Source organism: Arthroderma uncinatum, assembly GCF_011692745.1.
Source record: "Arthroderma uncinatum strain CBS 119779 chromosome Unknown scaffold1, whole genome shotgun sequence".
NCBI lineage: Eukaryota > Fungi > Ascomycota > Eurotiomycetes > Onygenales > Arthrodermataceae > Arthroderma > Arthroderma uncinatum.
In genome coordinates, this window is record NW_022983863.1 from 5,759,668 (window position 1) to 5,786,257 (window position 26,590).

The 26,590-nt window shown below is 49.8% G+C and overlaps 11 protein-coding genes across 11 annotated transcripts; 7 read left to right on the forward strand and 4 right to left on the reverse strand.

Annotated features, from left to right (window-relative positions):
- Positions 1 to 664: 664 nt before the first annotated feature.
- GIQ15_01718 (htmAp) lies at positions 665 to 5,832 on the forward strand (the record flags this gene model as incomplete). Its single annotated transcript, XM_033549135.1, has 7 exons — positions 665 to 1,220; positions 1,278 to 1,600; positions 1,655 to 1,861; positions 2,462 to 2,493; positions 2,565 to 2,944; positions 3,025 to 3,572; positions 3,640 to 5,832. The coding sequence occupies 7 exons, from the start codon at positions 665 to 667 to the stop codon at positions 5,830 to 5,832; spliced, it is 4,239 nt and encodes a 1,412-aa protein (XP_033410086.1).
- Positions 5,833 to 6,462: 630 nt separating this feature from the next.
- Positions 6,463 to 7,529, forward strand: GIQ15_01719 (protein kinase domain-containing protein; the record flags this gene model as incomplete). Its single annotated transcript, XM_033549136.1, has 2 exons — positions 6,463 to 6,970; positions 7,027 to 7,529. 2 exons carry the CDS (start codon positions 6,463 to 6,465, stop codon positions 7,527 to 7,529), a joined length of 1,011 nt encoding a protein of 336 aa, XP_033410087.1.
- A 1,206-nt stretch (positions 7,530 to 8,735) lies between these two features.
- Positions 8,736 to 9,447, forward strand: GIQ15_01720 (adenine phosphoribosyltransferase; the record flags this gene model as incomplete). Its single annotated transcript, XM_033549137.1, has 2 exons — positions 8,736 to 9,243; positions 9,296 to 9,447. 2 exons carry the CDS (start codon positions 8,736 to 8,738, stop codon positions 9,445 to 9,447), a joined length of 660 nt encoding a protein of 219 aa, XP_033410088.1.
- A 1,100-nt stretch (positions 9,448 to 10,547) lies between these two features.
- GIQ15_01721 (cyanamide hydratase) lies at positions 10,548 to 11,495 on the reverse strand (the record flags this gene model as incomplete). The annotated part of the gene is made up of 2 exons (XM_033549138.1): positions 10,548 to 10,870; positions 10,934 to 11,495. The coding sequence occupies 2 exons, from the start codon at positions 11,493 to 11,495 to the stop codon at positions 10,548 to 10,550; spliced, it is 885 nt and encodes a 294-aa protein (XP_033410089.1).
- Positions 11,496 to 11,998: 503 nt separating this feature from the next.
- On the forward strand, positions 11,999 to 13,749 carry GIQ15_01722 (uncharacterized protein; the record flags this gene model as incomplete). Its single annotated transcript, XM_033549139.1, has 2 exons — positions 11,999 to 12,148; positions 12,352 to 13,749. 2 exons carry the CDS (start codon positions 11,999 to 12,001, stop codon positions 13,747 to 13,749), a joined length of 1,548 nt encoding a protein of 515 aa, XP_033410090.1.
- Positions 13,750 to 14,364: 615 nt separating this feature from the next.
- Positions 14,365 to 15,102, reverse strand: GIQ15_01723 (uncharacterized protein; the record flags this gene model as incomplete). The annotated part of the gene is made up of 3 exons (XM_033549140.1): positions 14,365 to 14,589; positions 14,645 to 14,931; positions 14,982 to 15,102. 3 exons carry the CDS (start codon positions 15,100 to 15,102, stop codon positions 14,365 to 14,367), a joined length of 633 nt encoding a protein of 210 aa, XP_033410091.1.
- Positions 15,103 to 16,618: 1,516 nt separating this feature from the next.
- GIQ15_01724 (putative Dimethylallyl tryptophan synthase) lies at positions 16,619 to 18,171 on the reverse strand (the record flags this gene model as incomplete). The annotated part of the gene is made up of 3 exons (XM_033549141.1): positions 16,619 to 16,773; positions 16,833 to 16,954; positions 17,015 to 18,171. 3 exons carry the CDS (start codon positions 18,169 to 18,171, stop codon positions 16,619 to 16,621), a joined length of 1,434 nt encoding a protein of 477 aa, XP_033410092.1.
- Positions 18,172 to 19,180: 1,009 nt separating this feature from the next.
- GIQ15_01725 (oxidoreductase) lies at positions 19,181 to 20,935 on the forward strand (the record flags this gene model as incomplete). Its single annotated transcript, XM_033549142.1, has 3 exons — positions 19,181 to 19,231; positions 19,311 to 19,835; positions 19,919 to 20,935. 3 exons carry the CDS (start codon positions 19,181 to 19,183, stop codon positions 20,933 to 20,935), a joined length of 1,593 nt encoding a protein of 530 aa, XP_033410093.1.
- Positions 20,936 to 21,401: 466 nt separating this feature from the next.
- Positions 21,402 to 22,491, reverse strand: GIQ15_01726 (conserved protein EasF; the record flags this gene model as incomplete). The annotated part of the gene is made up of 2 exons (XM_033549143.1): positions 21,402 to 22,149; positions 22,217 to 22,491. 2 exons carry the CDS (start codon positions 22,489 to 22,491, stop codon positions 21,402 to 21,404), a joined length of 1,023 nt encoding a protein of 340 aa, XP_033410094.1.
- A 587-nt stretch (positions 22,492 to 23,078) lies between these two features.
- Positions 23,079 to 23,931, forward strand: GIQ15_01727 (short chain dehydrogenase/oxidoreductase CpoX2; the record flags this gene model as incomplete). Its single annotated transcript, XM_033549144.1, has 2 exons — positions 23,079 to 23,676; positions 23,735 to 23,931. The coding sequence occupies 2 exons, from the start codon at positions 23,079 to 23,081 to the stop codon at positions 23,929 to 23,931; spliced, it is 795 nt and encodes a 264-aa protein (XP_033410095.1).
- Positions 23,932 to 24,848: 917 nt separating this feature from the next.
- On the forward strand, positions 24,849 to 26,363 carry GIQ15_01728 (catalase; the record flags this gene model as incomplete). Its single annotated transcript, XM_033549145.1, has 2 exons — positions 24,849 to 25,061; positions 25,131 to 26,363. 2 exons carry the CDS (start codon positions 24,849 to 24,851, stop codon positions 26,361 to 26,363), a joined length of 1,446 nt encoding a protein of 481 aa, XP_033410096.1.
- Between the last annotated feature and the right edge of the window lie 227 nt (positions 26,364 to 26,590).

The window sequence follows — 26,590 nt, forward strand, 5'->3', positions numbered from 1 at the left end:
ATAGTCTTGCCATGCAAGCCTCAGGGGCTGATGGCGAGCGTATCTCGCCCCCTCTGCATCTTCTCAGTCGCTGAGAGGCGGCCTTCGTTTCTTTTTCTTGGTCTGGCAGGTTGAGTTCCCTGGATAGACAGCATGCTTGCTTTTTTCCTTCTTGAACTGTGAGGACACTGAAAGCTGATTTTGGCTCTCTTGTCCAGTCAGGTTTGGCGGGGGTGGTATATACCTTGATTGACAGAGGTATATATATATACCCAGAGATATGTCCGTTCTTTTGTTGGCTCGTTGTTTTTGAGTGTGAAGTGGTTGACGGTCAGAACGGAGGCAGATACCTTGGTTGAGAATGCTATTTCCTTTGCTTTAGACTGATATAGGCGTGGAATACTCGGATATTATCTCTTTCAGGCCTGGGATGGACGTTCGGCCTTGTTGGTGACCTCTTTGTTGGCATTGTATGCGAACGATATAGCCGGCATCATAACTTCTTTTTTGTCTACACGTATTACAAGTGCTGGCCATGGGCTTCTAGACGCCCTTCTATAATATCAACAACTTCCCGCGCGTCGGTCGTGGTGTTTACATTCGCTCTACTTGGGATTTACCGCCAGGACGCCAGCCCAAGCAAAACAAACAACACGGTTCATTGAAACACATTTACATGCAAGACATGGCATCTCAGAGCGGCGCCGTTGACGTGCCCGCCATGGCGGATCGAGTACAGCAACTACGCGCTCGCCTGTTCTCCTTATTTTCAGGGGATTCCCCGTCTGGCTCCCGCGACATGGACGAATCTTCCAAACCACCGTCCTCTCCATCGGAAATACGCATATTCGCTCCTAGGCCAGGTGGAAATGGTCACGGCGGACGTATCGTCCTGCCGGGGAGAAGATCTATCTCATCGACTGGCTCCGTGATAGATCGCAACGCGTCCCCCAACGATAATATACCACCATTCCCGCATTCGAATGCGCAGACTATCGAGGCTACGCCAATTCCAGAGGTTGAACCGAGTCGCGAGGGCCAAGGTAATAGAGGCAACGCCTATATCCGCTGGGTTCAGGGCTCTTACGGAGCATGGACTCGACCTAAACACGCATCGAACGGCAGCTCAACAATGAGAAAGCTCCTCTGCCTAGGGGGGCGAGGAAAGGCCAGATCAACGAGAAGAAAGCTCATAGATTGCGCAATATCGGGGATCCTGTTGGCCAGTGTCCTAACTACATGTATGTCTTTTACTCTTTGTGCCCTATCCTCCACACTCTTACTTACTGCTCTATCAGATCTTGTTCTTGCCGTCACTTCTTCAGGGAAGAAGTTTGAATTTCACGTCATTTTGATTCTCGCCATGATGGCTTGTACCATATATTTCTGTCATTCTCTGATCCGCCTACTCATGACTGCAAACCGGCGCCCAAGACGTCGTATCCAGCGGGCTGCTGCTCCCAACATGGTCGAGAGATTTGCACAAATTGACAGACCTATCCCGGTCATCGTCGCTAGCGACGTAGAGATGGGCGTAGGGATTGAAGGGGAAGATGACGAAAGTAAACCGAAAGCCATTGCAGTGCCACCTCCCGCATATGGTTTATGGAGAGGCAGCGTGGTAAGTGTGGCCGCTCATCGGAGTGATGTGTGAGATGCTAACTGTGATGATTAGAAAATGGACCCAAACCTGCTTTACTGGCAACGCGTTGATTCGCATAAATTCGTCCACGGCCACTCTCAAAGTGTCAATGAAGTTCGCCCGTCAACGGCAAACCGACCTCCAAGCTACATATCCGACGATGGAGTTGAATACACCGGCAGCTCCCAGCCCCAAGCCCATCCACAACCACCATCCAACTACGATCCAGCAGCATCGTTGGTTCATCCCGCGGAAAGAGGCACGGTGAAGCCGTAATCTACTCCAATGTCAACCTGGCCAATATAACCACCCCCCTTTCACTCGTCTTCTTATTTGGACTTTATCTGTGTTTGATTAGCGACCCTGGTGGGATTCCGTTTCTTGATTAAATTTTTTGCCTCCTATTATAAGCAAACCCCGAAAAGTACAAATTTTACAAGCAACCATCTCATCCTCGTACTCTGTAGATGTTTGATATGCCGTTTGATGCGTATATCTGCAGTCTTGGCTCCCGCTGATGTAACAAGTTGCACATCTGTCCACACGCCAAAGTTAGCGTCGCGATGACATGCATAGTTGACGGGCTAAACAGATCCAGGGAGTCCTACGCACATTTTGCTACTCAGTGTAAATAATATAATTCAGCTCTGTGTGTCCTTTTATACCAGGCTCTGGCACAGTTTCCGCTACACGGAGACAATCCATCTCCATGCCATTGCAGCTACCATTTCCCCTTTGGTGATGCGCTCGATCTACCGACGCTCCCATATGTCCTTCCACCTCCGATCATCATGGTTAAGCTGTTTGCTCGCCATATCGCTATGGCTTACAGGTATACAGGGCATGCAGGAAAGCCAGATTAGAGAGCTCCGGTCAGTATCTTTCTTTTCTTCGTTGAGGTATCAAAATTCCCTTGTGGCTTCATACTTAATTGTCGATATAGCAAAGAAACAGAGCACATGTTCTTCCATGGGTTTGAGAACTACATGAAATATGCCTTCCCCGAAGACGAGCTACGACCGATAACCTGTCGACCGTTGACGCGCGATCGAGAAAACCCGGCGCATATAGAACTCAACGATGTCTTGGGCAATTATTCCGTGACGCTGGTGGACAGCCTGTCGACGCTGGCAATACTATCGTACCCGAACTCGACCGATCATAACGGCCGCAAGGCATGGAGATATTTTCAAAACGGGGTGAGGGATCTGGTGGAATTATATGGCGATGGTTCGAATGGCCCTGGCGGGATAGGGTCGCGGAGTCAAGGATTCAAAGTCGATAGCAAGGTCCAAGTGTTTGAAAGCGTCATTCGAGGACTAGGTGAGATATATATTCTTGGTTGCTGGCTGGTGCTTTTGGAGATTGCAGGGATGGCTGACGTCTATAACAACGGTTGATAGGCGGACTTCTGAGTGCCCATCTATTTGCTGTGGGAGACCTTCCAATACGTGGCTATGAGCCTCCCGAGAAGGAGAAAGAGTTCGCGAAACTCTGGAATAAACCACCAGGCAGCGAGGGTGGGATTGAATGGGAAAACGGTTTTGTGTATGATGGACAGCTACTTAGGCTGGCCATGGATCTGGGAACCCGTCTCCTACCTGCCTTCTATACGCCAACAGGAATTCCATATCCTCGAGTAAATCTCAGGGATGGAGTTCCATTTCACCCCAACTCCCCATTGAACTCCGAGAGGTGGGCAGAATATGACGACGACGAGGTTTATGATGATGAAGATGATACCCCAGTTGAGATCACAGAAAATTGCAGCGCTGGCGCTGGAAGCCTAGTTTTAGAATTCACCGTCCTCAGCCGGCTGACTGGTGACGGCCGATATGAAGAGTTTGCAAAGAGAGCTTTCTGGAGCGTGTGGGATAGAAGGAGCGAGCTTGGGTTGGTTGGAGCTGGAATCAATGCTGAGACTGGAGAGTGGACTCAGACTTATACAGGGGTAAGCTTGTGAGCACTGTTCAGACATCATAGAAGAAGAAGCTGCTGACCACGGTGATATCTTGCAGATTGGCGCAGGCATAGACAGCTTTTTTGAATATGCATTGAAATCACATATCCTGCTATCAGAAGGCTATCCCCCAGACTTCAATGCATCAGGGCCTTTCCATCAATATGATAACTACTTCTTACCGCTCCCGGACCAAGGTCATTCGCCGGATAGCTTCCTCAAGGTATGGCAGGAATCATTTGAAGCCATAAAGCACAATCTATATAGGGGTTCCAGCTACCAGTACCCACACTATATACAAGGTGACATGACTACAGGCGCAACCCGTGCTCTTTGGATGGATAGCCTGAGTGCATACTTCCCGGGACTCCTCACTCTAGCTGGCAATATTGATGCCGCAGCCGAAACTCATCTACTCAATACCGCCCTCTGGACTCGATTCTCAGCCCTCCCAGAACGCTGGAATGTGGCAACAGGAGATATTGAAGGCGGACTCGAGTGGTGGGGCGGTCGCCCTGAGTTCATCGAATCCACATACTATCTCTATCGAGCAACCGAGGACCCCTGGTATCTTTATACCGGGGAGATGGTATTGCGTGACATCAAACGGCGGTGCTGGGCAAAATGCGGCTGGGCGGGCCTTCAGAATGTCAAGAAGGGGGATCAAAGTGACAGGATGGAGAGCTTCTTCCTTGGGGAAACGACCAAGTATCTCTATCTTTTATTTGAACCATCGCATCCCTTGAATCGAATCGACTCCTCCTTCGTCTACAGTACAGAAGGCCATCCACTCATACTTCCTACAAAGGCAAAACAGACATCACCACCTCGTTTAAGGAATGACTTAAAGGAATATGCAAATGCATCCGTTGGGATCTGTGAGCCGCCGGCGGTGCGAAACCCCTTTGGCGTATCTTCTACCGCTGCCAGGCCAGACGTCTTCCACGCAGCAAGCTTAGCACGTCTTCGCCTTAAACCGCCGAAAAGGCAACTTGAGTCTCCCATCATAGAGTTTTCGGTTGATAACCCAAGTGTTACCCTTTCGGACCTAAATTCTCCATCAAATTATACTTATTTCCCTTGGACACTCCCCCCTCTGCTAGTCCCACGCAACGCCACCAGCTCGCCGATGGCTATCAGACCAACGTTGGACCTGACTTTCCCTCCGTTATCGAATACAGTTCAGGGTCCTCCGAGATTAGAACGTGTCGAGGGCGGAATTTTAATAAAATCCTTTGGGGGCCTTCGACTAGGCATGATCCAAGACGCACCGCTCTATTCCGGTAATACTATTTCTTCCAAGGAAGGATTTCGTATACAAGTGGTCAGCAACATACCTTTGGGCAAGAATGAGAAAGTCTACGTTTCCCGCGAGACGGCCAGTACATTGAGTCCGACGGATCCCAACTTCACGCAAACTCCCGATAGCATAATGATGGACGTCATCATCGATGTTAAGCCGGACGTTGTTTATCGAAATAACTCGTCTTCATCCGCCGCGTCTCTCTCCGACCAAGGGACAGTTGTCAGCGGAGGACCGATCCTTGACTCTCCACCGCCCAAGGCCGTCGAGGAAGACAACGTTGAAAACCACAGGTCAGCACTCTCCTCCCTCCTAAGCCACGTAACGGCCCTGATACGGGACGAACTCCAACATCTCCCATCCGTCACCCCTCCGATATTCCGCCGCCCAGTCGCTCGTTTCTCTATACCTGCCATCTCTTCCACCGGCATAGGCTCCGTCCCCCCACCAGATGATGAGGATGCAATTTTCACCCCTCCCACGCCGAACTCCAAACGCTCAGCAACCCGCCTGTCGTGGTCCAGCATCTACCTCGCTGGCCACCTATGCGAACAACGCCTCCCAGCCTCTATTCCGCGCACGCACCAAATCATAATCGTGAAGCGAGGAGGCTGCACGTTCTCCGAGAAGCTGAGGAACATCCCGTCGTTTCGCCCGTCGCGGTCATCTCTACAGCTAGTCATTGTCGTTTCATATCCGCAGCCGGGAGATAGACGACGGAAGTCCCCGCCTAAGGACAACGACGAAGCATCCCTCATCCGGCCATTGCTAGATGAAATGCAGACTGTGATCGGGGGATTCCCTCGACCTCATCCGATAAGCATGGTGATGGTGGGCGGCGGTGATAAGACGTATGAATATTTCAGCCACGCTTTGGGAGTTGGGATCCGCCGAAGATACGAGGTCCAGTCGCAGGGTATACCAATCAGCAATCTAATCGTCGTATAATTATAAAATGTATGACTTTGGGCCGAGCCGAATTATGTTCTTGTTTATTCTTTGATAGTGTTGATGTATGTACGCTGTTCAATTCTCGGTGCGTAGGTTGACATCCGTACGTTTGGGGTATATATTTCTAAAGTTGATATCTGTGGCATTTGTAAATAGACGGGCAGTATATAAAACCGTCCATCTGTCCATTATTTTTCATCGTAAACCCCTAAACCTCCGACTGGCAAGGAATGGAGCGACATATATATAAAAGGTAGTATAGCTCAGCGACAACCTCTGCGTGGAAAAGATGGGAAGGTTACGGGCCGCCCTTGAACCCAATTCATCTTCGACTGGAATCAATTTACTAAGACTATTTGCAACATTTGTTTTGTATAACTAAAAACAAGCGCGTAGCCATTTACTCCGTTTATATGAGTCATGAAGCTCTTCCTAGAGCAATGTCGCCTTTCTCTCCCGCAATATAAAAGAATACCATAAAACTTACGGTCTTGCTCTATGATGTTGCGCTACTTCAAGATAAGTCCTCCACGACTGTCCTTGCAATATCTGACACCTTCGCAATTGACCATCCGTTATCACTGGAGGAATCGTTTCGTTACAACACCTGCCTATTCAACCTCGACAATGAGCACCAAAAGTGATGAAAACGCCCGTTATTTTGAATATGGGTATATTGAAGGGGTGGAAAGGCTCGAAAAGTACGAGCCTGGCGGATATCATCCCTTGTTGATCGGGGATATTATCCACGACAGATATAAGATTGTGAACAAGCTGGGTTTCGGTGGCTATTCGATTGTTTGGCTGGCTCATGATATTCGTGATAGACAATATGTCGCCGTTAAAGTCGGTATAGCAGGTCTTGCCCGACACGAGTTTGAAGTTCTTCGCGATCTTTCAAGTACAGCTTCCTCCATCTCTCACCCAGGTCGGTCTTCAATTCCAAACATCCTCGACGAATTTTCGGTTGAAGGTCCAAATGGGGCGCACCTATGTTATACAACCGCCCCTGCACGATGTGATCTTAAAGATGTTGCCTGTGGTCGCATCTTCTCTTTGCAAGTTGCGAGAGCTTTGGCTGCTAGAATCACGCAGGCCCTTGCATACGTACATTCACGAGGATATGTGCATGGAGGTTCGTTATACGCTGTGATTCTTATTTTTTTACATTGAAAACTAATTAAAATGTAGATGTGCATATTCGCAACATTCTCGTCAAGGCTTCACCGGAGCTCGACTCTCTTTCTCTCGAGAAGTTTTACAGAGAATATGGAGATCCGGATCTCACTCCTATTGAACGTCGGGATGGGAAACCGCTTCCATTGAATATTCCATCGACTGCAGTCACACCAATATGCATGGGCCGAATAAAAGCAGATCGATTCACTCTTGCTGATGCCAAAGTACTATTGAGTGACTTTGGCGAGGCGTTTGATCCAGCGGTTCACTCTCGTCAAGCTCAGGAGAGTCACACTCCTCTCGGTATACGGCCACCGGAAGCCAGATTCGAGCCTCTTGGCCCTCTATCGTATGCTGGAGATATCTGGTCGTTAGGTCTTCTCATATGGCAAATTATTGGGCTCAAATCACTTTTCACAACCGATTTTCCCTACCCAGACGAACTCATCTCAGACTATATTGACGTTCTACGTCCTGGAGTCGACGGTTTCGATATGCCGGAAAGCTGGTGGTAGCAATGGGAGAATCGCGCTAAGTTCTTTGACGATAACAGACAGCCGACCTCGAGAGACATATGGCCATCCCTCGAGGAATCCTTTGATCAGATGCAGTCCTGTTGTCGCAAGGACGGGATGGGGGAGTTTACGGACGATGAGAAACGCGCAATTCTAGACCTGATGCGGATGATGTTGAGATTCACTCCTGCAGAGAGGGCAACGGCTGACCAAGTGTTGGAATCAGAATGGATGGTCAAATGGGCTCTACCTGCCTTACAACAGTCCTACCTGGAGAATTAGGTGCGGATACCCTATCCCGCCCTGTTACCCATAATTAGGTAATTGATTGCTTGATCTGGGTTGAGGCTTCATTGGCTGGCAGGAAGCGCATCGTATTTTTCCTTTTCTCTTCACGGAGTGGCCTGATCCGTCGACTGCACATCCATCGCAAAAGCATGAAACCGTCCGGGATCGCCTCGCCCGGTGTCAGTCAGGGACGGGTTTCTCTTCCATGTGGACGTTGCATCGGGACGACGCTGTGAGACGAGAACTCAACGACACGACTGGCCGGTGATACACCGTCACACCGTCCTCCCGACGGGTCTGGACATGGCTGGACATGGCTGGAGACATCTGGAGCCTAGGAGACGGATGTTGTGTTGCGCGTCGTAGCAAGCGATGTATCATGGCGGCGACTGACGGCTGGCTGGATCTCGACAAGGGAAGGGTGCAGGGAGATATCTGATCAAGGTACCCGTCTAGCCCGCAGTTGTCCACAGTTGTCCACAGAGGGTTGTCCGTAGAGAAGAGCTGGGATGCGTCCAGGTTGTGTTTCCCGCTTCACCGACCTTTTGAGTCGCACCGTGAAGTCGCGTAGACGCAGCCGGCGAGCATCAACGGCGTCTCAGGGTGACGGCGCGAGTCGACGCTGTCCTGCTGTCCTGTCCTTCTGTCCTGTCCTGCTCCTGGCCGTTATATTCATCCTGCTCCGTCGTAGTTGTGGTCGTGGTAAGTGTAGGGCTGGCGTGGGTAACTTGCAGGGAAGATCCAGAAGGCGTGTATTTATCATCTGCATATTTAGCAGGCAACTCCCCTCCATCCCACCTCACTCTCTACACCACCACCCTCTACTCAACACCATCTCTCTCTACCCTCTCTACACTCTCATTCTCTACACATCTTCATCTTCCACCTCTACCTGAACATCTCTCGACCTCGTTTAGCATGAGCCTTCCCCCCTCCGCCGATAACCAGCAGGCTTATCGCGACAAGTCCAATGCCTCCGCCCAAGACGCCGGGAACTCCTCCTCCTCTGCCTCCCGCGCCGCCGAACTCGCCAGTCTTAAGGTAAAGCTGCGCTCGTCTCTGCGCCAGTTCCCCGACTTCCCCTCGCCAGGCATCCTGTTCGAGGATATCCTGCCCATCTTTGCCGACCCCGCCCTCCACGAGTCCCTCATCAGGGGCCTCGAGCTGCACCTCCTCGAGACCTATGGCGCTGACCAGAAACCCGATGTCATCGTCGGACTGGACGCCCGCGGGTTCCTCTTCGGCCCTTCCCTCGCCCTGAGACTCGGGGCGGCCTTTGTGCCCGTCAGGAAGCAGGGGAAACTCCCCGGCCCCGTCATCACCCAGGAGTACCAGAAGGAGTACGGCAGCGACTTTTTCCAGATGCAAAAGGACGCCATCAAGCCGGGCCAGAAGGTCCTCGTGGTCGACGATATCATTGCCACCGGTGCGTCTTATACTAGTCACCGAAAAATAGTAACATGCTAACTTTTGTCCAGGCGGATCTGCATTTGCTGCAGGCTCTCTCGTCCAGCAACTCGGAGGCAACCTTCTCGGATTCGTCTTCATGCTCGAGCTGGACTTCCTCAAGGGCCGTGACAAGCTCCCTGCTCCCGTCTATACCCTCCTTGCTACCCAGGAAAGCAAATAATTATATACACCCCATACTCTCTCCGCCACTGCCTCCCTATCGATTATAGAAGGGATTATTCCCGCTCCGACTCGTCCGTGCTTTACCCGCCTGTCCGTCTGCCAGAACCAGACCAAACCAGATCCTAATTTTAATTACACCCACCGCCACTTCGGAGAATAACAATTCATTCACCCGTGATCAAGATTATGCCATGCTTCACTTTACAACTAGAGCTCGATTCAACTCTCTGCCACCTATTTGTTTGGGGACCTTTGAGCAGCGGAAGGCATGGGCATGCTGGACAAGATCCCTTTTTCCCCCTTCTTATCATTTAAAAAAATAACCCATTGCTATTGCTATTAGTTGCATTTGTCACCTTCTCTCCTATCTACTTTCTTCTCTTTGCTGTTTTCTCCTTTTTTTTCCAAAACAAAAATTTTCCATCTGCAATCCATAATACATCCTATATCCTAGGGACTAATAATGATATGATACAATGGCAATGGTACGGTGGTTGAGATTCGGGTTCGGATTTAATGATTTCAAAGGTATATTTTTTGACAGCCCCGAGGAATCAATGCCACACGATAGAAGAAGCATCACGGCAAAGACGCTTGGTTTGCTGCAGCTCCCCTCAAATCATAGAAGACATCTAACATCTAGTATACTAATACATTTTAATGTCTCCCATCCCGTTCATCTAGTCCCTCTAGTCCATGCTATAAACATTGAAGCTAGAGAAGAACGAAATAGTAAGAGAATACTATTATACGAAGGTGCGTTATGTAGGCTGGGCTGAAAGTACTTTAGCGTTCAATGTGCCCTGAGAAGGATTGAGTTATGAACGGATATCAGTTGAGGATAGTGAATTCAAATTGTTAGTGATCTCCTGAGAGAGTTTCCTGTAAGTATATCTATAAACCAGCTATTATGCTGAATGGTCAAGCATTGAACGAAGGTAGGCATAATAAACATAACCCGGCAAAACACTGAAGTAGACAAGTAGAATGCGGCGCAAATTGATCTGACGGTATGGATATTCGCTCATTAGCATAAGCGTAACGCTTGGGCACTGTGACAGCCCCAGCTCATAAAAACCCTGCTAGAACGACAGCCATTTATGCATGACCATTAAGATTATCTAGCCTCCCATTCTCCCCATTCCCTCCATGTTGCATAATACTTTCCCTTCTTTCATATGCCCTACCGATCGGGTTATTCTCAATTTTCGCTGGAAATTCTTCTGTTCTAAGCATGGTGGAATGGGCCCATGGCTTTAGCGCGATTTCCTTGCGGATTGTTGCTGAAAAACAGCTGTTCCACTGCAGACGCGGGTAGTGGTCGATGACGTCCTTTACCGTTTCAGAGTTGAGGAGCTGCTCATGTCCTCCGATGTTATCTTTAACCGGTTGGTATCCGCCCTTCGCGTTAGCGAGAACATCTCATAAGATCATAATTGAGCAAACTAATCAAGGTATGCAAAGAAGGCGGAGCATAGACGAACCGAAGATGGTAGCCAATTGAATCAGTTGGCCAACGGCAGTTATCTTCCCAGTATCGCGTATATCCTGGTGCCGCATAATTGCTTCAACAACACTTTCAGCAAGCGCGTTTGACGCCGTAACCCGTCTCTCAGGGTCTATGATGGTCGACGCGTGCTCATTGATGGGATATTGAAGCAAGTCCATGGCTAGAAAGCCACCATATAGCTCAAAGCTCATACGCGAAGCTCGAAGGTTTTCTTCTGTTGTTCCGATATCATGCAACATGCAGGTGATAAAGTAGGTTTCGTCAGTGAAGACCCAGGTAGGAAATGCATAGCGCTTTATAGCAATCCCAAAATGGTATACCCTCATGCAGTGGTTAAACGTAGCCGTAGGGAGGTGGACTTTGGCATAGCCTTCTATGCGCTCCGCAAGGATTGTCCGCGGGATTGGAGTAGCTGAGACTGGCACCACTGGCGGCGGAGGCATATCCCGCAGTCCGATCTGCTCGAAGAGTTTTTCTGCAGATGCTTCAACCGCAGTAAAGCCGAACGAGTCGACTGTTCCCATAGTCGGTGGCATGGCGCTCTTTCAACCAGTAACTATTTATATAGTTGGAGGCGGATGGACGGCTTGTGTTCAGTCAACAGAAATGAAGGCAAGATGTATCTGATGGAAGCACCACCACCGGCAACACATCTTTATATGATGCCGACTCCTTGCTTCTTCCTGCTTCTTGCTTCTTATATTCCGTCATCGCTTCCTCTAGAAAGTTGGCAGCAAGAACGTTCGTGTCGCCTAGCTGAATAAGCAGTATTATAAAATCATTGGCCTGGCTGAGTAAGCAAATATTACATAAGCATGGACCTCGGATAAAAGTGAAGTCACATGACCGTCGCAGGGGCCAACCAACGTTAGACGCTAGGACCAGGTCCCGAAAAGTATTTCAACCTTCGAAATCTCGCTTGTTTCTTCTTCTTGGTCAACTTCTCTTCCCTCCATCCTTCGTGGAAGTCTCCTGGCGTCTCCCTCGAGCTCTGTAATATGGGAGTGGCCACTGGGTGGCTTGATCTGTCAGTCCAGTGATGATGTCTCCAGCAGTAGCCGACGCTGCTGGCCGGAACGATGAGCTACGGGCCCTGGCGAAAGGGTTCGTCGCCCTCTTAGAGGCTGCACAGAAGCTGACTCGCCAGGAGCAAGAGCTTCAGAGTCGGCTGCAGTATACTCTCAACGAGGTACGTACCACTATTCTTTTTCCTTGTGTTTCTCTCTTCCCTATTCCCGCTGCCAAGTGATGAGAAAAATCGATTTAGCTCTAGATCAATAGTTGCTTATGCAGCGATGAACGACTTATCATGTATTATCTGATGGCTACACATACTCATTATCTTTGACTTTACTTCTATACGTCGAGTGCGATGACTAACGTGTTAAACAGTATCAAAAACTCGCGAGCAAACTTCCTGAAGGCTCAGATAATAAGCTAGACATAACCATAGGCCCTACCCTTGACTCTACTGGCCCTGACGATGCTGCCACCGACAATGTCGAATGGGTCACCAGTATGGAGAAGGCAGGCTACATATCCCCCACGGAAACAAAGAACATCACGGAGAGTTTAGAGATCTCGACTGCTGCCTTACGCAAGCTAGAAATTACACAAGACCCTAGTACTTTGCGAACGTGCCCCTTTGGCCATGGAAAGCGTAGAACTTCGATGGAACATGATTTCACAACGAATGGTATCAAGGGTACCCTCGGCTGCCCGTTCAATAAATCCAGCAAACCACTCGCCGCCGGAGAACAGACGGATATAAATGGAGAAAGCTGTGAAAATGATGAAGATCCCATTAAGCTGGACAAGATGGGAGAGGGTGCTCCATCCACAGCTCGATCTGTACACTCTTCATCGGCACGTTGTCCCATCAGGTATCTGGAAGACCACTCCCCCGAGGAACTGGCAGAGTACTTTGAGAATCACAAACACGAGATTCCAAGAAGTCACTCGGTCTGTATCCGACGGTACCAAAACAACCCACAGACCAGCCGCCATATCGATGCCAAATACGGCGACGTCGTTAACATGGTAAAGGGACTGGGCGAATACCACCAGCCTTACCTGTCAACTCCTCATGAACTAGACGAGACCGGAGAAGTAAATGCTGGTGCCGTCACAGGGTCTAGTTCTGTCGACAGAGTTGAAAAATGGGCAGAGGACGTGAGCAATAAAACTCCACCGCGAACGGGCTCACCCTCCCCCGAGGAAGCTGAAGTTACTGCACCTGTTCCGGGCGACCAGCACGCCAGCCCCGGCGGCGACGATGAACGAGAAGGCCACTTCGAGCGCCCTCTGCGTGACGTTCGTGTGGGAGAATCCCCAAGTCGACCATGGGGCATCCATGTCCCACCAGAACAGCCTGCTATATACCACCCGCCCGAATCACACTATGATAAGCCCCAGGAGGTAGAAGAAGACCCAACCATGCTACTACCCTCCCAGGGCCGACTCAGTCCCCTCGGCCAGGCATCTACGTTCGGCAACGATGCAGAAGCCGATGCCGATGCCAACATCACTCTAGGCGCAACTGCAGAGGAAGACCTACATCCCGAGCCAGAAATAGACGAACCGAGCAGTCACCATGCCCACTCGCATCAGATGCCGCATACAAATACCCAAACGAATACATATTCTGTACCTCGATCGAATCTGTCTCCGGACGCACCAATGGCACATATCTCCAGCCCACAGCCAAGAATGGTCTTTAACGGCCCTGTATTCTTCGGATACACGGCCGAGGCAGCTGCTCTACTCTTGGAGAAAATGGGCCATAAATAGGCTATCCATTTAACCTCCTGTATCTAAACTTGCTTATTTTTTCATATCTCGATTTTCATTTGCTGCTTTATAAGCGAGCGTTGTGTTTGGATTCGTTTTCTTTGCTTTTTACTGGAGTTTTATCATCATGAGCGTTCGTTCTTTCATTTAACATTGTTAAAGCCCCCCGCATCGTTGCTGTTTCATATACCCAACCAAGCGAGTAAGCATGATAGCCTATCCATCTATACATATTAATTATACTGCACATTTTCTTTCTATACTCCGTACAGCTCATGCTTCCGTGATATCTAACCTTGCCCCCTCCCCATGCATATACGATTACGTCCACATGGGAGGTTAATAGAGTTCCTACATGTCCGATACGAAGTGACCCGATGAGCCAAGTTCACCCATGTAACAACCCATGCTCGTGTGCTATTTTCAGGGCCCCTTGTCAATGCATTCTACACTGCATGATCTGGATTCTGGGCGCGGGGGATACTGCTAACTGGCGAGAAAGAATCGAAGTCGAGCTTCATCCAAGGGAGCAATCATCATTTCCTCGTGTTTCATTAATTATTCTACTCCGCTAAACTACATTGATGATTCCTTTGTTTGCCTCATAGCATTGATCTAAGCAAGCAAGCTAGCAATGACCATGGCAAACAAACCCACAGCCCCCATACCCATAGCTCCAGCGTTGGAGACAGCACCAGCATGGGACGGCGAGGCGGACGGGGAGCCTCCTCCTGAGGTAGGAGTAGAGCTGATGGCCACGCCGCCAACACCAGTGGAGTTGACACACATGTTTTGAGCAAGGAGATTGCTGGGCGACTTGGAGAAGGTGATGTCCATACACTATAGCCCGTTAGTACACCAACATCTTTCTCTCGATGAAGTATTGAAAACATACGTTGTACAAAGAAGAGCCGCCGTCAGATACCTGCACAAGTTGCAGACTTGCGTTCGTGCCGTCCTGGATACCTAGGTTGGTTGGGATGGAGATCTTAGGGAAGCAGAACGTGCCGTTGCCAGTCTGGTTGAAGCCATGGACGAGCGTGGTGTTGAAGATGATGGAGTCGTCGTCTCCTAGGCCGAGGTTGACGTATGTCAGAGCCCAGTGGTGAGAGGGCTTGAAGAGGATAGAGCCGCCGTCGACGGGCCACTGGGTGCGGTTATGGGTGACATTAACGCCGCCGCCTGGTCAGGTTAGTTGAGATATCAGACATGAAGCTGGGTATAGGACTGACATGGTCTGGTGTACTGGGTTTTGAAGGAGTCTCCTCGCCAGTAAGGGTATTCGACGCGGAAATGGGCAGAGACGAGACTCATGCCAAAGGCGAGGACGATCAGGAGCTGGTTCGCGATCATCTTGACTGCTGAGATGTTGAGGTTCCGAGATGCTGTAGAATTGAGGGTATCACGCAGGAGAGGAGAGAAAGTGAATCAAGACAGGGCTTCATTCACTCTTTATACTCCGTACAAGAAAGTGGCAAGCTGCCGCCCAACTCCTATATCCAATGCTACTATGGATGAGCTCAATAGTAGTATGTATCTATTAATATACCCCACCTGCACACACGGCGCCCACGAGATAAGCGAGGACCCCATACTTAGCGTGAGCAGCCCGCGCTCTCTCCCTCTCTTCTCCTTGCTATCCTGAACTAAAGCGCGTTTCTCCGGCGTCTTTCCTGCGTGTTTCCTGCGTCTTTCCCGCCGGAATACGACGCCAAGACCCGCGGGGGTGGGCGGAAAAAGAAGCTTCCGCCCCCTGGCAGAAAATAATGCGCTCAAACCAGCTCGAAAGCGGCGAATAAGGCTTGGCAATGGAACATCTTTTTCCCGAAAGCCGCGTAGCCCTAATCCCATTTTGGGTAGATACTCGCAATATCATTTACCCGAGATTAGTCAGCTTTATACCATCACGTGATACCTCTGTTGTCCATACCCAGATGGATTGACCTTGTTTTTTCAACTACATCCAAGGCCAAAGAAGGTCCCTTACAGCCATATGACACACTATAGAAAGCCCTACCCGAATTTCCAGGACTATACCCACCATTTAGGCTAGCTTAATGGCTTAGCCACGTTTTCCATCTTGCCTCTACCGGATAATACTGGCTGTCTACCTGTATACCCCCCTTGGCCAAGTTCAAATGGCAGCCTGACCGTTCAACTGCCACTGACCTGGACCGTCTTGGCTTGCCTACCGTTCTTCATCCAAGATCTACCTACGGACTATATTAGATAAAACTAGCCTGCACCTACAATACGGGTATAAATGCTGAGCTTGGATGCCGTGGAATGACCTCTGCCACGAATACTACGACGATGATATACCCCGACATTCCTATCCAGATAAATGTCACTCATCATATAACTACCTAAGTGAGGGTATTTAGGATGAACATGCATTCCTACCTGAGAACTTCTAGGACGTCAATCCACATGTATGCCACGGTTCTCGACTAGGTCCATATACCCGCGTTTTAAACTCGCTCAACCGCACGGAGACTGGAACAGCTGGTACTATCATATGCCCTTTATTCATCTTTCATTAGGATTGAAATATCAAGCTAATATATGGTCTGTATCCACCGTTTCTTCCACTCCTGATCTAAGCTTCCGGTTCACTGTGCTTACCAACCATATAGCTATAGCCAGGAACTCTGAGAAAAGGGTAGTCAATTGCAGCGCTTGAATAGACCAGATTTGCTGAAAATGATAAACACCAAAAAAAACATATGAAAAATAAAGAAAGCCCATTAAACATCAACTACCACAGCGCTTGGCTTCTAAATGCGATAGTACCTCTTGGCACTATAAAAAGGACAACAAGCGACGCTTTGGATCACCGCTAGCCGGCGTACCCTTAGTCGAGGCCACTTTAACTGATAATATGAGCTGGCAGCGGCTGTTGGTATCCCTCAAACGGTTCAAATACTGCACATGACGTTGCGTTCATGGGAATGCTGAACGAGATCGGGTGTTGAGCACTCATGTCCCGACAGAACGGCTTGATGACTGGGATGCCAAATTTGGCTGAGAATGATCCGTTAGATCGCAACTTCATTTTCCTGGTTGGACGGACAATCACTTACAGATGGGCCAATCTCCAGTTTCGAACGATTGAAGGTACACACTGAGGTATGGAGTTCCTTTCCTGTAAGAGAAGGATATATAGGCATGCAGGTAGTTTATAGTCTCGTGGTCCGCGTGCGGGCTACAGATGGAATCGGATTAGTCAGGTACGTCAGAGATACCAGAGATGAAGCCAACTTACTAGTATGCCCGCAAGCTGTCCTTGTACGTCTGGGCCATACGATTCCAGCCTCGTCGCTCGAAAAAGGTGACGAGTCCGTCAGTTACCCGTCCATCGTTCATGCCAAATGTGGTGAAGTACACCTGGGGTTCCGGCATGGCCTGGTTATGGTGAAGTGTATAGTTGGCCATGAGTGGGAGCTGCTCGTCGGGAATAGTTCCTAGCGGCAGGAAGGGCTCTGGGTACCCACGTAAGCCGGAGGGGAGCTTGATGAGGTCCCAGAGCTCTCGAATCATCTCGAGTCCAATGAGGGTCGAGGCATCGTTCAGCCTGCCGCCCATCGTCCACAGGTCCTCCATCGACTCTAGAGTAACATTGAGCTCTAGGATATAAATTTTGACGCGGGACTTTCTTGAATCTATCAGGTCGCAGGAGAGCAGTCGAGGAGAGGCGGTGCTGTCGGGACCTTTGGAATCTACATACTCCTCGAGCGAGCGGAGAGGAGCCTCTAGCGATGGATGCTGTCTGCACAAACGAGAGACAGAGTCGAACATCAACGTCTTGATTGACTTTCCCGTGGCAAGGGATTTGAGAGCCGGATAAATATAGGTCTTCAGCACAAAATCGCCGCCTTTGAGGTCAAGGGCCAATTTGTTCTGGGTGCGGATCTGGCCTCCGACGAGGTTATTCTCCAAGAGGTAGGCCGCATCTTGGTCGTTGACGGTGAGATCCTGCTTCAGGTGCTTGAAAAACTCCAGGTCGATACCCGTCTGCAGGGGAATCAGCCTGTCAAGGGCGCCCCAGATGGCATGGGTGTTGAAAGGATCCTTGGGTGTGCCGGTGGTCGCGTTGATGGGCTCATAGGTGTATCGTACCAACGACTGTGAGCAGTTCAGACTCAGCTCGAAAGGGGTGCCATATCGAGTCAGGATACTTAGCCACCGATCATTGATCCGAGTAGGATAAACACCCAGGAAAGGGATGACGTGGTTGAGGAATATTCCTAGGATTTTGTATTGGGAGTGAAGGTCATATCCGGCGACCCTTAGCATTTCGGCAAACATTGGCGCCGTACTATGCCACCAGAGCTTCTGTTCATGATTGGGAAAGTCGATGAAGTCGGAAATTGTCTTGTAGACGATGGTGCCGGAGCAATTGGGGGTTTCAATGGAGCCCATGGTGGTGGTGTTGAACTTGGTTGAACTTGTCGCAGAAGAGAGGGGGATGTTGAAGTTAAGAGTCTACTGGAGAAAGACCTGGTTACACCCGGATAATTATACCTCTGGCCTGGACGAGATAGGACGGTTGGGTGCAAAATTTAGGCAGACTCCTGCAGGTGAAGGCCCTTGAGTGGCCATGAAGATCGTCCACTCACGGGTTGGCCTGGAAGGTGTATGCTCCTATTTGGCGCATCATACGCATAATCTTCTAATTTTTACTAACTAGGCCTCGGGTCCTCAGCTACGCCTTCAGACATCTTTTGGATTGCATGGCCATACTATCGCATTACAACCAGCAGTGTTTATGGAGCAGGGATCATACTACTCCGTATGCATACTTGATATCGTCGCTCTCGCTACTGTCTCCCCTTCACTTTTTTTCGCACCCTCTCGTACGGAGTACTCTCATCCTAGTGGTGCATGGTATCCTTGCAAGAAAATTAGGGCCGGATGAGAAACTCCATTTGATCGACGGCGGAAGAGAACTGCATGCATATTTCACCAAATATTTGGTTACAACCCGCCCCATTATCTGGTGGAACTACTGGAAATTGGGCCACTTTGTCCCGCTCGTCAAACATGTTATCTTGTATGACAAACAGATTTATGGTATTTAGAGGAGCAGCGTGACGGTATCAAGGGAGTATTCCGTTTTGCTCATCTAGCGACCTCAAGTTTCCATTCTTCCACTAAAGTTGTGCTACGATTTGTATCCTTATTTTGAGTGCTGTACAGGTTTGTATGATGCAATCTTTACTCGTGACCGCCGGATTAGCTGTCTTTCTGAGCTGGCTAGCTTACACACGGCCGTCAGTGTCAGCTTCTTGTCGTTGTCGACCCTGGGAGCTCTGCTGGCCATCCGAGGAACTCTGGAAGTCTCTCAATACATCCATCGATGGAAATCTCCATCGTCTGAGGCCAGCAGCGCACGTCTGCTATGAGCCCAACTTCGACCAGAAAGCCTGTGATGATCTACTACGCCTATCAAGGGATAGTGGGTGGAGGGCTTCACAGCCAGGTATGTCAGATCGCGGAGAACATTTGTCACTTTTACCCGTTTTTGAGCTGATACCATGGTTCCAACAGGTGTCTTGCAGGACTGGGTTTGGGAAGCCGGGATGACTGCAAACGAGACCTGTCCAGTGGGAGGATCCCTGCAGACTGCAAGCTCAGCGAGTTCTTGTCATCAGGGCCGCATACCTTTGTACTCCGCTTCGGTGGAGTCAGCCCAGCAAGTCCAACAGGCAGTTCTGTTCGCAAAGCGGCACAATCTCCGCCTGGTTATTCGCAATACCGGGCATGACCTAGCGGGAAGATCTAGCGGCCCAGACTCGTTGCAAATTCACACTCATCGTCTGCAGGATACCCAATTTCACGCCGACTTGCGGCTTAATGGGTCGACCACTTCGCTAGGGCCAGCAGTGACGGTCGGCGCCGGCGTGATGATGGGGAGCCTGTACGCACGAGCTGCCCGTAACGGATACATGGTTCTCGGGGGTGATTGCCCCACTGTTGGAGTAGTTGGCGGCTTTCTTCAGGGCGGAGGGATATCAGACTTTCTAAGCCTGAACCAAGGGCTAGGCGTGGATAACGTGCTGGAATTTGAGGTTGTGACAGCTGATGTAAGTACAGGGCGTCATGTATCTTTTTTTTTTCAGTTGCATAAGGCTTCTTTTTTAAGCAAGCTAATCATACTGGTTTTTAGGGCGAGCTGGTTGTGGCCAATGGTCTCCAGAATCAGGAGCTTTTCTGGGCACTACGAGGCGGTGGAGGTGGCACATTTGGCGTCGTCACTCGAGCTACGATGCGTGTCTTTCCGGACGTTCCCGTCGTGATCTCTGAGATCAACCTTCAAGCCCCCAAGGCCAATTCATCATCGTGGACCCAGGGCCTCTCAGTGGTTCTCACCGCCCTGCAATCCCTCAATCGCGAAAGCGTTGGTGGCCAGTTAGTCATTGCAGTGCTGCCCGAACATGCAGTCCAAGCAAGTATCAAATACTTTTTCCTGAATTCGACCGAGACGGCCATTATCGATGAGCGCATGCAAGCCTTCCGTGCCGACCTAGACCGTATCGATATTCAATACGCATATTCCTCCAAGGCGTTGTCGCAATTTAGCTCCAACTATCGACAAGTCCCAGATATTCACTCGGATAATGACTACGGCGTGGTGGGGTCGACGGTGGCCATTTCCAATCAACTCTTTGACTCGGCCCAGGGACCTATGAAGGTCGCCGAGGGACTTGCAAATATACCCATGACTCCAGGCGACCTTCTGTTTACAAGCAACCTTGGCGGCCGTGTCATTTCCAATGGTGATAAGGCTGAGACGTCAATGCATCCTGCCTGGCGTGCTTCATCGCAGTTGCTAAATTACATCCACACAGTTGAGCCGTCTATTGAGGGTAGAACGGCCGCTCTAGAGAGGCTGACTAATGTTCAGATGCCAGTTCTCTACTCCATTGATCCTGAGTTCCGGCTTTCCTATCGGAATGTAGGAGACCCAAACGAGAAGAATTTTCAGCATGTCTATTGGGGGGCAAACTACCGACGTCTTTCCCAGATAAAGCGGAAGTGGGATAGCAAAGGCCTTTTTTTCAGCCAGCTTGGCGTTGGAAGCGAGGAATGGGATTCTACGGGCATGTGTAGGAAGAGCCAGAATATGTTACGTCAAGCAGTGGATAGTCTGGTCGCTTTTGCAACTTCCATAGTGGAAAGTTGAGATTCTAGCACTGATTACGAAGGTCCTGGAATAATATCTCCGTAGTTACTGTTAGTTAGTATAACATCGGATTTTTAAGAATTGAATGCGTCACGCTCTCCGCTAGCCATACGTCCATTCTATAGCTCTTGGCCATTTTAAGGTGGCATACTTTGCATACTTGTTTATTTTTACGGCATCCTCCCTGCCCCCTGACAACACTAGCGAACCTTCGATGTTGAAGTAGAAGACGGTATAAATACGTACGAGGGTACTAGTACAAAGCCAAACACCCCCACAAGTTCAAGTCAAAAACCGGCATTCAAAATAGGACTGGTTATTGTACCGTGTACGACCGAGTTACAAGTCGATTACGGAGGATAGAGTGGGTAATAATAAGCTTAACCGGAAAGACTAATTTTTGGGTTCCTGCGGGCTAGGGGAGCTTAATTGACTATTAACTAACGAACCAGCCACCTGTACCACCTTAATTCGGACGACATTTCAACTGGTAGAATGCCACATCACAGCTCTCCTTGGACCAGACCCTCGCATCGCACAGTCCCGCAGAATCAAAAAGCTCCTTACGCTCGTCGCTGTCGTACTTGTAGCTGCAGCCGAAACGCACCTTTTCGTGCTTACCCACGACGATATTGTCCAGCGGGCGACCGAGCTTGACGTCTCGGGATCGCGGGATCAACGAAGCCTCATGTCTTCCCAGGACGTAATTCCACTCGCTCAGAAAGTACCAGTCCTGCGGATCAAAGACTTTCTCTCCCTCGTGCTGTGGAAAGAGTGTGTTTCCATAATTCAACGACTCTAGAGCAAAGGGCACGACCCCCTCCGCAGTATAGGCGCGTGTAACCTTGGTTGGGACTTTGCAACTATCTAGAGTGAGAAGAATGGAGCTCTGGGAGGGGGAACCGATAAGCGCCTGAGAGGCAATGTTACGCAGGAAGGCGGCTGCATTTGGCCGGGAGAAGTTGCCGATCGTCAGTCCGAACAGCAACAGACAATGCGGTCGATCCCGTATCTCTGGTGTCTCCTTCAGCCAGTGCAACCCGTCTTCAAAGGTGCCATGAAGGGCAGCGAACTGGACATAGTGGAATTTCTCCGGTGAGATGGCTTGCAGCGTCGAGGTGAGCTCCGAGAAGCTCAGGTCCAATGCGTAGTAGGTGACCTTCTTCTGTGCTGCTTCGAGGGCTTCTAGGAGATGGATAACCTTGTCAAGGCTCCTGCAGTGTGATAATCTGGTTAGCTAATTGGTGGATAAATGGCGGGTTAAAAAGTACATGAACTTACGCGCTCCCAAGGTCAACGACCACACTGCCATCTGCAATGCATGCAGACATCTCCCCCGCCTGCTCCTTTAATATTTGGATTTCCTCATGTCTTGGATAAAAGTCGGACGCATGAGAATGACGGTTCCAATGCCGAATGCCTTCTGTGCTATAAAATAGAAGAGCTGGGAGGGTCTTGGGGCTGGATGACAGGCCAGCAGTGACCTGCTCTGGGATGGATTCTTCAAATTTGCTTCGACGGACGTCAATAATCTGAGGGGAACCAGCGTTGGCCATGATTTTCTTTCCTTTTTCTCGTTTGCTTTGCGTTACTCGGTAGATGGGGAATGACGGTTGCTGCTTGGTTCCCCCCTTATATGTCTTTTTTTTTCCGATAATTAGAGTCCGAGTGTGATCTACTTGCTGCTCCTCCTTCCAGTCGGAGGGAAGAATATCAGCACTCCCATTATTCTGAGAGTGATACTCAAATTTGGACCGGCTGACAACCTCCCCACCTTCTCACATAATGTCTCTATCACATTCCTGATACTAGGTGGCTTCATACAATGAGCCTAAGAGTTACTGTATCGAGAAAAAAGAATTAATGGCTTATATTACCTGTCATCTTGACTATGTGTGCGAGAATATACTTCCAGTTCCGTTGAAGAACAGGAATAAGGTCACATATCAATGCCACAGCTACTCCTTACAAGAAATGGTATATCGCTTATAGCCTTTGGCCCGTTTCCATTCCAAGTCTTCCAGGTAAAGGATTAACCAACAAATCTTTCATTCACGACCTTGCCATCTTCTAGCATCTTTGTTCCCCCAGGAATAACTATAAACCAAACATCAACATTCCTATAAAAGCATCCAACCAATAAATGGCGTCAGTCGCATCAAGGACGTTCGCCGTCACCGGTGGTGCATCTGGAATCGGAGCAGCTACTTGCCGCCTACTCGCCGAACGCGGGGCGGCCGCTATCTGTGTGGGCGACCTTTCCCAAGAAAACTTGAAGCAATTGGAAGAGTCTATCCGAGAAATCAATCCGGCGACAAAGGTTCACTGCACAGTCCTTGACGTATCTTCGTCATCGGAGGTGGACAAATGGATCGCGGACATCACCTCTACATTTGGTGAGCTGCACGGAGCTGCTAATATCGCAGGTATTGCCCAGGGTGCTGGTATTCGACAATCCCCAACGCTTCTCGAAGAGGGGGATGAGCAGTGGAAGAAGGTCTTTCAGGTGAACCTCGATGGTGTGTTCTATGCCACCCGGGCGGAGGTACGGGCCATGAAGGAATTTGCTTCTTCTTCACCTGGCGACCGCAGCATTGTCAACGTGGCCAGTATAGCGTCTGTCTCCCATATGCCAGACGTCTTTGCCTATGGTACCTCCAAAGCTGGCTGTGCATACTTCACCACCTGTGTTGCGCAAGATGTGATACCACTAGGTATACGAGCAAATGCTGTTTCCCCTGGTAAGCCACTGAGAACATTCCCCTCTTTTCTAATTCTGATGTTTATCCTGGAAAAAAGGAATTACCAGGACGCCGATGTTACCGCGATTTGTGCCAAGCGCGAAGTCTCAGGAGGAGGTGGAGGAAACGTACAAGAAAGAAGGATATTGTGTCATTGAAGCCGAAGATGTCGCGCGGACGATTGTGTGGCTTCTAAGCGAGGATTCACGACCGGTGTTCGGTGCAAATCTCAATGTTGGCGCCTGTATGCCCTGATAGACGTGTACATAGGATCAAAACAGCCCATTGACCAGATACAGAGATCGTTGTTACTAGCTCGCAAAAGAAGCAAAACTGGTTACTTAGTTACGGGAGAGCCCACAAAACCAAAAACCAACGTCGAATGATCATTTGGCGGGAAAATAAAACCGTTTCAGGTCAAATTTTTGATTCATTGGCGTATTTTGTCAATATCTCGGGAATGTAAGTCGGATCTCCAGGGCCTCAAAAAAAAAGGACGTCGATCATCAACCAGCCCGAGCCAGCATATCTCCAGAAGAGATAACGGAGTCCGGAGCGGCTTGTTGGATCTATTCCCTGCACCTCTTTTGATAGATACATGAGACGGCAGCGAGAGGCTCGGCTTGCCAGGGAATGTGGAGAGGAAGCTAGAAAAGAGGTGCTGGTTGGAGGTGCAATTCATGCAGTCGACTCCCAAATATGAGGTTATGCAAGCCCTGATATTGCAACTTGCAACCTTGACAGTGACGGCCTGCATATACTTCAACTAGTCTATCGATGCAATAAGACATACGGACTGCATGTCGGCGGAGGTAAGAGGAAACGCACCAAAACACCCCGTTTCCCACATGGTCCAGTCGACCTGTTACATTTCAACCGGTCTCATTTTCCAGCCGGAGGGTAGAACAGAATGGATCAGCTGCTACGGCGACACGGAGACAGGGTAGGGAGCAAGACGACTGAAATTATGGCTCGAGCTACCTGTCTCCTCTTCCCCTTTACAAAATACAAAATCTCCCTGGATTGGAGTTGGTTCAACATCATTCACCGATATCATCTCTACCTCACACACTCCCTCGTCTACTACCACATCCCTCTCTCTGTGAAAGTACGGAGTGCTCAACAGACTCTACCATCATCTTTCCATAGTCCATCAAGCCAGGTCACCAAACATGGCTCCCAATGCCGCAGACAAATGCCCCGTTATGGCTTCCAATGCTGCGGACAAATGCCCCGTTATGAATCCCAATGGATTTTCACCATCTAGACAAAGCCAGGGCCCCAAGGACATCTACACTCTCGAGGCTCTATCCCATTTCAACCGGGAGAAGATCCCGGAGCGAGCTGTCCATGCCAAAGGTGCTGGAGCATACGGAGAATTCGAGGTAAGAATAGCCCGCAACTTTTCTATCCATCTTTGAACCTCTGAACAGCCCTGACGAGTTTAAAAATAGGTGACCGAAGACATCTCAGACATCTGCAACATTGATATGCTGCTCGGTGTTGGCAAAAAGACGCCATGTGTGACTCGCTTTTCAACAACTGGCCTGGAGCGCGGGTCGTCCGATGGAGTTCGAGACCTGAAAGGCATGGCCGTTAAATTCTTCACGGACCAGGGAGACTGGGACTGGGTCAGCCTCAATTTCCCCTTCTTCTTCATCCGCGATCCCTCCAAGTTCCCCGACTTGATACACGCGCAGCGACGGGACCCCCAGACGAACCTCATGAACCCAAGTATGATCTGGGATTTCGTGACCAAGAACCCCGAAGCACTACACATGACGCTCTTGCAGCACAGTGATTTTGGCACCATGTTCACCTGGCGGACGCTGAGCAGCTACGTGGGCCATGCGTTTAAATGGGTCATGCCTGATGGGTCTTTCAAATATGTGCACTTCTTCCTGGCGTCTGATCGCGGCCCCAACTTCACAGATGGAACATCGGCCAAGGTTGATCCTAATGACCCTGACGCTGCCACTAAAGATCTGTACGAGGCTATCGAGCGCGGCGACTATCCGTCGTGGACTGCTAATGTCCAGGTTATTGATCCCAAGGACGCTCCCACATTGGGATTCAACATCCTCGACGTCACTAAGCACTGGAACTTGGGCACATACCCCAAGGGCCTGGAGACTATCCCGTCCCGTACATTCGGCAAGCTCACTCTGAACCGCAACGTGAAGGACTACTTCACTGAGGTCGAGAAACTGGCCTTCTCACCCTCGAACCTTGTCCCTGGCGTTGAGCCTTCCGAAGACCCTATCCTCCAGGCTCGCATGTTTGCCTACCCCGATGCCCAACGTTACCGACTTGGGGCCGGTAATATGAAGCCGCCTGTCCGCCGAGTTGGCACCTCACACGAGCAAGACCTAGGACCGGAGTTTGCTAAATGGGTTGCCCAGGCCTCTTCAGAGGCATGGTCGCACCCGATTGAAGACGACTACAAGTTTGCCAGGGAATACTACGAAGTTCTGCCTGAATTCCGAAGCCAAGAGTTCCAAGACAGGATGGTTGACAACATGTCCCAGTCCGTAGCTCACGGATCCGAGGAACTCAGAGGCAGAGTCTACGAGACGCTCCGGCTTGCCTCCCTAGAGCTTTCTAGCCGTGTTCGCGAAGGAGCGGAGAAGATTGTGGCCGACAGAATTCGGCCTGAACGGGCCCAGCCTGGGCAATTGAGGTTGTAGAAGCAGTTCGTCGTAGTTTAATTCAATAGAAGCGAGATAGTTAAGAACAATAGGACTGATTTTCGTTGTTACCCAAGTTTGAGCTTGATCGCTACTCTCGTACTCCGTAGATACCTACCGTGAATAGTTATCAGCGCTGCCTCTTCCGTACTATACATCAAGGACGGAGTAAATGCGGACCAATTCCTTTCAATCAACTCACCATTCAAGTAGGGGTAAAATATCCG